The 9,455-nt window shown below is 33.3% G+C and overlaps 1 protein-coding gene across 4 annotated transcripts; it reads right to left on the bottom strand.

Moving 5' to 3' along the window:
- Positions 1 to 747: 747 nt before the first annotated feature.
- On the bottom strand, positions 748 to 8,208 carry LOC111409812. Of its 4 annotated transcripts, none has more exons than XM_023039875.1 (16): positions 7,877 to 8,208; positions 6,629 to 6,742; positions 6,420 to 6,485; positions 6,067 to 6,132; positions 5,881 to 5,982; positions 5,603 to 5,686; positions 5,359 to 5,477; positions 5,046 to 5,147; positions 4,319 to 4,435; positions 3,935 to 4,000; positions 3,462 to 3,528; positions 2,872 to 2,925; positions 2,697 to 2,789; positions 1,833 to 1,895; positions 1,707 to 1,745; positions 748 to 1,198 (listed from the first exon to the last, which is right to left on the bottom strand). In XM_023039875.1, exons 1-16 carry the CDS (start codon positions 7,892 to 7,894, stop codon positions 1,079 to 1,081), a joined length of 1,290 nt encoding a protein of 429 aa, XP_022895643.1. In that variant the 5' UTR covers positions 7,895 to 8,208; the 3' UTR covers positions 748 to 1,078. The 4 variants fall into 4 exon arrangements, with proteins under 4 accessions (XP_022895643.1, XP_022895644.1, XP_022895645.1 ...); XM_023039876.1 differs by having other exon boundaries at positions 6,420 to 6,479; positions 7,877 to 8,207; XM_023039877.1 differs by lacking the exon at positions 6,629 to 6,742 and having other exon boundaries at positions 7,877 to 8,207.
- Between the last annotated feature and the right edge of the window lie 1,247 nt (positions 8,209 to 9,455).

Below are 9,455 nucleotides of genomic sequence, written 5' to 3' on the forward strand. Positions count from 1 at the left end.
GTTATGGTGTTGCGTGGGTCTAATGGCTTTTGTGGCAGGGTGCATAGTTGGCGGCGACCCCAGTGGAGTTTAATCCCTTTTTTTGAATTTTTGAATTGGTAGAGGCTTTTTGGGATGGGATGTCATAGGTTGTGGTGGTGGGTTGTTGATTTAAGGTGGCGCTGAAGATTTGAATGGTAAGATGGCATAGGTAGGTGAAGAGTGATTGCGACCAATAAATTGGGTAATTATGAACAGTTAACTTGATATTTTGTGATCAATAAATAATTTGTCATTGTAAGTGTAACTTACAACTAAATTTGTAATTATACTCCACAATTTGGGTGCTTATGATTTTACCTTGTGATTGATAATTAGTACGTAATTATGATCATAAATTGTGTTATTATAACATTGACCTTAATAGGTGACAAAATTTTATAAGGTGATCACCACCTAATTTTTAAAACTTTTCTACAGGCTTCTTATTTTTGAAAATGTATTTTGAAATATTTTTATCGAGGTCTAGCTAATGAAATAAGAGTCGAACTTAACACCTTTACTTATTAGCAATTTTAACAAACAAATATTATTTATTTTAAAACTTAATTATTTACTTATGACTAAAAAAATTTAAGCTTAGGAATGCTTGATTGCAGCTGCCTACCAACCATTTCAGCTGGCCAGGCTTATAAGCTGTAATGAAGATTCATTAATAAATAAATAAATAAACAAAAATTGAAAAAAGCCCGGGCAGGTTTCAGCTCATAGAGATGAATGGCCTAAACTCAGATTAAACTTTATGAGAATGAATGACAACCAAATTTCTGAAAATGGAAAGTTATTTCTGAAAATTTCAAAAAACAAAAAATAAATCAATAATTACAAAGCCAAAAAGAAAAAAATAATGTAACCGTCACCTCCTGTATTCAGCTACACATTTGTACCATCATTTATACAAAGGAATGCTGTTTGGCTTTTCAGTATTTTCACGATCTGAGAAAAGAATATATAACTTGCTGTGTCTTCGCGAATTTGTTCCTGCAAAAGTATGCAAGTCGAGCACCTTAGTTGACGAGGTCTTGGATGGCCAACTTCGCTAGTGAATTTTCTGATACGATGATTGAGGATAGAGATCGACCCAACAAGTATCCTCCTTAACAGCCTTATTCCACCTATTCCTAAAAATCTTCATCTCAATATAGGATTGTCTTCGTACCTACGTACAAAAATATTATCTAAGAAGTGTAGGAGTGAACTATCGAAGGCAAAAAAATGATTACGCCCAGTGTTAGGAACTATGGTTTAATTCCAATCACGACAGCAATAATGAGCAAAACGAAATCAGAAATGCTCAAAAGATGTAGGATAGAAGTGATAACTCTAGACGGAGAAAGAAAAACATAAATCTATTGTGAACTCCACAAAATCACACTTAGCCCCAGTTTGGCCCCTATTCCATCAAACTCATTTTTAACGACATATTTCGTGGGACCCACATCTTTTATCAACTTTTCAACCATATATTCATCGAACTTTTATCAAAATCTACTAAAAACATGATTTTTTAACTAAACCAAAGTGGGGCTTAATACATTAATGTGAGAAGCATGCATGTGTTCCTATGCATTGCAGCCTACAAAACGCATTGAATAGCGACAGACGAGAGATTTTGCTCAACCAATTTATCTCATTTTTTCTACAGAGCAAGTTAGCAGAACACTTACCGCAGATCTATTGTCATATTTGTAAACAAATGAAGTTACCTGAAATTCATAACAAAAAATTCTTAATCAGAGATTGATGTTGGTAGGAGGAGGCAATAACAGGTGAATTTCAGCTAGAAACCGTACCACTGCTTCTGAATCTGACAAGTTCTTCGATAGAGAAAATTGATCTGATTTTACATCAGTCAACTACACAGATCAAACAAACAAAACAAAAATGAGAAGTCCATACAATAAGATGATTAAAGTGGAAAGATTCGACAATTATTCTGCTTGTATCTAGATTTTATATACTGAAAATCAAGCATAATATAAAGTAAATGTCATAGTAGTTCTTCATGATTAAACATTCCTCGCAAAGCTAAAAAAAATCATAAAACTACTTGCGCTGCAAAAAGGATCTCTTGGAGCATGTTTAGCAGAGCAAAAATTGAGTAAAAGTTACTCTTGCCTTAACTTTTAGTTTCTAACCATGTTTAGATAACTCATTTTATTCTTACTTTTAAGTAAAAAAAAAGTTCGTTTATAATTCTCACCTTATTGTCAAAATAAATCACTTTCTGAATTTCGACTTGGCATAGAAAGATTATTTTTTTCAAAACTTATGCATGGCATAAGTAGACTTTTAGAAGGTGTTTGAGCCCCATTTTTATGAAAAAATGAATTTTAAAATAGTAAATTGATGGAGAATGTGTGGATGAAAAATAAGGAAAAGTTTTTTATTTACGTGTAATATTATTTTAATGAAGAATGTGTCGTTAAAAAGAAGAGAGAAAAATGTATTTTAATAAAATGAGAATCAAACGGACCTTTAAACTTAATGAACTATGCTCTCAAATACAAGATCAACAAGAAAACATTACAAGACTAGAGGCATTTTATGGAATCAATCAGTGCTCAACTATCCATTATATCCTATTGAACAGATGTACTATTTGTAGGTCTGATAATTAGAGACGGGGGCAGAAAATGGATGCATCATTTACTTGCCTTGTGTTCATCTGAAAGACCACCAAGGGTTGGAAGACCCAGATGAACTATATACTCCGCATCAACCACACCAACTTTGAGCATCCGATCGCCCTGTGATAAAAATATTATTTAATCAATGTATTCAAGGAAGAAGCTCAGACAAAGCAGAATTGAATTCTAGTTGGTTACTTGCCTGTGCACAATAACCAAGCTGCATATCCAGACCCCATGCATGGATCAAGTCGTTCTGTATACAATTATGCTTATTAATTTCCAGAAAAGATCAAGATATATAACAAAAGAGCATATCAAGAAAATAGAAGCTAGCTGTAACATAAGTACCATACTGAAATCACCAAATACAATTATTAAGTACAATAAGCTGAATCATTATCGAGTACAAGATTTTAATGGATAATGGAGATTATAAAACAAATTGATACAATTAATTGGTCGACCGCTAGTCAAACTTAAGGACCATCAATTGGATATTTCATAAAAGCATGAACATAAACTTGCAATATTAAAGTGGATCAAATGGAATGTTCTGAAAATATTGAGCGTGCTTTTAAGTTAATATTTTTGCAGTTTTCCATTAAATTTTGCACATTGAAAAAAAAATATAGTAGGACTTCAGTGTGAAAATTTGAAAAGTTCAGCAACTGTTTCAGTTTAACGGAAGCTTACTTCAATACTTAACATCCTGAAAAAAGACACATTCAGCATATTTTGATCTATCACATTTATTCCGTAGAAATAATAGATAGAACAAAGATTATATACCTGGACCATATACCAAGCACAACGCCAGGCTGCTCTTGAGAACACAGGAGCCATCATTTCAACCCAACTACACCACACAACTTTTGTGTAAGAAAAATGTACTGTACCCTTCTAATAGTATTTACAGGACCCGTTAACATACCCCACACTAGGACCATTTCAGCTTCTACAAAATCAGAACACTTCTAAAATGTTGTAAGCCTGAGTGAGAAACAACACTCTGATTTCAAATTCCCATTTTCCTCGGGTTTTAAAGAGCATAACATAACCTCCCCATATGAGGAGTTAAGAAAATAACCCATGAGGTAAACCCAACGGGTAAGTTGTATTTTAATGAAAACCAAATGGCTCAAAGTTTTAACCTCGCCTGACCCACCTGGGTAAAGTATAGTCCCCTTCAGATTCAAACAGAAGACAGTGGCTTTATGAGGAACAAGAAGATGAAGAAAAAGAACTGATAGTCAGATTCTTACCCTACGCAAGGAGGAGCGGTACTGTTATCATCACACCTTCCACCACCTTTTAATTTATAATACCTCCTATTCAAAGCATTAAAAAATATATTAAACATGGAATATATATACATAACTGTTATTATTAATAAGATAAACTCGAACAAAGAGTCCAAACTAATGTTTACAAAACATAAGTTATGACTTTAACATATCCTCCAGGGTCAATCATAGCACGTGGTCAGATTCTTTTGAAATACTAACACTTAAAAGGCTTAAAACATGGAAGTGTGAATCATCTCAGCACCTTAACTATGCCTAGCTCATTTAGCAAATTCAGCAGTGTCAAGCTCCAAACGTAACCAACACATGCAAGTCATTCTTGTAACAATAAAATTATCTAACCTGTGCACCCTTGATCTCCTTCTACGTGCAGTAATGTGATGATGCACCTCTGATTTACCAGGATCAAGAGCAGGCTGTGAAATTTCGAGACCTTCTTCTTTAATAATGGATAGATACCTGTAAAGATATGTTATTACAACAAAATTCTGATTAAAGTTTCATTAGTAAACGAGTACTATTACTAAGTGACATTAATTTGCCATTCTTGCATTTCCCACAAATTACCATCCAGAGATTGACAGAAGACTAAATGGAAATGTCAACAGGACCTATCACGTAATCTGTAGCATCAGAAAATGTCACAGCACACAATATTCTTGCCTTGACCTTTGTTTAGAAACAGGAGCATAATATTTTGGAGAATCCACTGGAATAAAGGATTTCACTGTCGTAAAATATATACTGAGAGAAATTATTCCTCAGATTGTAATCAATTCATTTGTCCATCATGGGTGTGTCATTATTCACGTCATGTCTTAGGATTCATACTTTCACAGTCTGTTCTCAGTTCTCACTAACTTTCTCCTCGACAAGTTCAATCATTGTTCTAACGGAGAACTTATTTCTGAGAATCAATGAGGCTTGGACTTATGTAATTGATCCTAGTAATAACTAGACACACTTGCAAGAATACAGATATTGCACAAGAATACTATAACCTAAGCACCTCAATAACCAGTTATAAATCCAGCTTGATTACACAGATATCGAGTGCAAGGACATATACCTTCCTGGATGAAAATTTTCGATGCCAAGGTCCTCATCCCACAGAAAAATATACTCGTATTCAGCAACGATATCAGGATGTAGAAAACGTTTGGCGAACCACCTATGCCATAGAATAAGGTCTTATAACCGTCAATAAGCTGTATACATTCATTACTCATCAGGTGAACTAGATTGTATGGGACACAATACGAAAAGAAAAGATGCCAAAATCATACCTATAATATAATACAGTCCTATTGACTACTTCATACCACATACTATCAAGAAATAAAAACCTAACTGCAGCCCAAGAACATTTTTAAGGACCTTACCATTTTGTTTGGTTTGTGGCAGAGACATGAATGACTCTCCCATACCACTCAAAGTCGCTCCATTCATCCACAACACCATCATAGTGAAAAAGCATCACTGCAAAATCATTTCCCACAAACTGCAACCAGATGAAGCCACCAAACTTTGGTTCATGTATAGAAATGATAAGAAGTGAATCTAGAGAAAAATTATGTTACAGATAAAGTTTCGATGTAGTAACCGAAATATAATGATAAACATTACCTTCCCAACAATATGGTTTGCCAACTCTTTTTGCTTAATCCCAACTGCAATTGCCAACAAATTCTTTGCGTGGTTTGAGTTCTCCTGATTCACGTGTGTAGTAATAAGAGAAGTACAAGAAGTTGAATAGAATCACACAACTCACAAGAAGAATTATATCTTTTGAGAGCAAATAGTAGATTGCATAAAGTTTTCGTGTTATAAGAACGGTTTAATGTTAACTCCAGAAAACCTTCAATTGTCAAACTCACAAAAGATGTTACAGTTCAGTTACATACATTTTCTGAAACAGGGCCCCACAAAGGCCGCATTTCCAAGTTTGAAGTTGATGAAACTATTCCTTTTGGTAAAGCCTCACCACCAAAAGGCCTGCACTTCACCTAAGAGAAAAACAAAGCTATGTCAGAAGAAAGTTATAAACATCATTCAAGATAAGCACCACTATGACAGTAGATGGGACAAACTTCGCATTTGTTGAGCTGTGTATTCTCCTTGGTATCATTGACTTTTATGTCCACACTCGATCCTACCTACAAAAGTAGTTTTAAGAATCATGTATGACAAGTAAATACATACATTAAAATACTTCAAGCGCTATAGGATAAGGGATGCATGGGAAGGATTTAGGGCCTTTCAAAAGTTAGAAAGCTGGGTTCAGTTTTACAATCCCAAACTAATTCAAGATATGACCAAATTTAAAAGCGCAAATTTTTCCCTTCTTGGTGAATCTCATACCTATATCCATGCATGAAGATGTACTTAGCATTTATCAGATATGGATTCCACTAAAAAAATGTAAATTTTTTCACAAATTTACCTTGCAATCATCATATTCTGTATTTTTATGTGCTCCACGCACTCCAAATCCAGGTAATATCTGCATCAAAGAGTAAATGATGTTTATTTTTGATATTAAATGTAAAAGTTTGGGATGAACCCACATCATGCTATACATTCAGCAGATTTTCTACCGTTTACAACTGGAAACAAAAAGCAAATCTACAAATACATTTGCATTAATTTTACCCTGAAGGAATCTTTTCCCAACCATGCACTCCCAATGAAATAAACACCAAAAATCAAAGAAGCTGTTACAAAGAGACTGCAGAGACACGATCTACTTTTAGGATCCAATATAGCCTGAAAGGGAACATGATCCGAAAATAAGAGGTGATACCAGGAAAAGAACTGTTCTTATATTCCAAAAATTGTATGAGCAGGTACAGGGGAACAGTGCTCCAAAAATAAGAGGTAATACCAGGAAAAGAACTGTTCTTATATTCCAATTAACAGATGAAAACAGGGAAAAATAAATGGTTTTTCTCTTTAGTTGAAATAAAATTGTATGAGCAGATACAGTACACATGGTTTATTACATCTCTTAAATTGATACATAGGGCATAACTAATCAACATCAACTAAAAATTTTGTATCACTTGTAAAGAACCAATAGTTAAGTTGATGAAGGTAGTGCTGAACAATCATGGGTAACACTCCTCTGCCTATGAACTGCTCCATTGGAATGAATCATCATGCCTAGATAACTAAAAGGCCGAAGTTCTATCAACCAAACTACAACTATTTAAGTCACATATATCAAAACTGATAATGATATGAAATTAAATTACATCTGGGATCACTGTTTTTGAGCCATCTTCAATTTCATCTTGTTGTATTGATGAAGCAAAATACAAAGGAATAAAAAGGGAATAATTGATCTCTCGAGTGCAGAATGAGGTCAGGATCATTCAATTTTGCAGAACTGTCGGTGATGATGATCAGTCAAAAGCAGTAACATTCAGTTTATCCATCTAAAACAAGAGAAGATGATACCCCAAATCTGGGGAAATTCATAAATTGGTGTTAACTACACCAGAACCAAGAATACACATACAGAAAATAAAATTTTCTTTAATGATTATGGATAATACTTCAAACTATCTCGTCTACATGGAATACCAAGAAAACTGTCTCGTTGTTGCTTGCCAATACACGGTGTCAAAGCAAACAAATATTCACCAGGCTTGCATAATTACCATATGCCTCCAAATAGGATCAGCATACATTGAACTCAAACAATTCTTCACAAATTCTAGCCTCTATGTTTACTGAAAAAGAAAGCTATAATTCAACTCAAATAGCTACAAGTAAAATTCTACAAAACCAATTAACCTCTCTATAAACAATTATACAAAGCAGCATAACAGAAAAATTACATGTTATATACAGATAAATATATACATTAATACATTACAAAAAGAAAGCGGCGCATACAGAATTTAATGGCTTCATCTTGCAGTGAAAACTCCACAAAATCCAAAACTAAAGTTGATACAGAGAAGATCGAAAAATGGCTTTTCTTTTCTTGTGGGCTTTTAGATGTAATCAGAAGAAAGTCGAATAATCCAAGTGAAAAGGCAAAGAATCAAGAGAATGTCCAAAGAAAGAAGGCAATAAAGTTATTCCCCGCCCCCAGAACACGACGTCGCTTCGCCTTCACTTCATCCACTGTTTCTCTACCAAAATTTTTCAAACCGCACCATTGGTAAGACCTTTCACCAGGCATATATAAATAAATATATATTTGTGTACATTAATTTATTTTAAAAGATACAAATGTGCGTATCTATAGAGCCATACTTTTCTTTGAGAAGTATAGTTTTGGTTTCGTCCTGTTTTTATTCTGTTCATCGTTTGAAAAAAACATCATGGGCCCGAGTTACAAGGTGGGATATTATTGTCGTGCAAGGACGTGTCCGCACGCGCCAGTGTGATAAAACATGCCATTGTTTGGTTCGAATTAAAATTTGATTTTAATTTAAATTAAAAATTTAAATAATCAATATTAACCATATCTTTCATTAGTTTCACAATTTTTCAATCGCACATTTCAAAAATTTCTGTCAAATATACTAAAATATCTAATTTTAATTCCCACCAAATACCCTCTAAATAATTATATTGAGAAAACAATTTTTTATAGATGCACCACATTTTAATTATAATTTTTTTTTATTTGTTCACTTTTACTTTTATATTCTCAACATTTTTCTCGTTGCATTGTTATTCTTAACATTCAATTAATTAACATATTTTGTCTCGAATCACGATTTTCATCCAAATATTCTATTAATATTTTATTTAATGTTTAGATTACTTAAAAATATGAGAGATAAATATGTTTTTTTGGCCTTCATAACGAACATTTTGGATAAAAATAATCTCTATAGATAAGATATGAAAATTTATAGTGAACTGATAATAAATAAAAAAAATTTTTTTAAAGTTAAGAACATAAGTGTAAAAGTAAGAAAAGTTTAAAAACATTCAATGTAATTAAAATGTGGTGTAGCTAACCAAAAAAAAAAAGGAAAAAATGCAGCAATGGTCTCTAACATTTTCATTTTTTGTAGACTTTATCCTAACTTTCATTTTTGTACCAATGAAGGTCCTTAACCTTTCATAAATATGCATCTGAGGTCCATCTGAACGGAAATCGTCCAAAACACTGTTAGTTGATCGGAAAAATTTCTTGAACTATCTGCTACCGCGATGGTTTTATTGAATATTGATACATTTTTGGACGATTTTATTAGATGTTGATTCCTTAATTTTTCCTATCAATTGACGGTGTTTTGGACGATTTTCGTCGAGATGGATATCATTTGTATATTTATGAAAGGTTGGAACTTTCACCGGCACAAAATAAATATTAGGGTAAAGTCTATAAAAAATGAAAAGATTAGGGACCGTTACTGCAATTTTTCCAAAAAAATTTATGCTATAAAACTTATTGCAATCTTTTCAGTATGGGCCCGGCGGCTGATAGTCGTGATTTGATGGGTTAATTACT

The sequence above is a fragment of the Olea europaea genome, chromosome 15, assembly GCF_002742605.1.
Source record: "Olea europaea var. sylvestris chromosome 15, O_europaea_v1, whole genome shotgun sequence".
In the NCBI taxonomy this organism is placed as follows: domain Eukaryota; kingdom Viridiplantae; phylum Streptophyta; class Magnoliopsida; order Lamiales; family Oleaceae; genus Olea; species Olea europaea.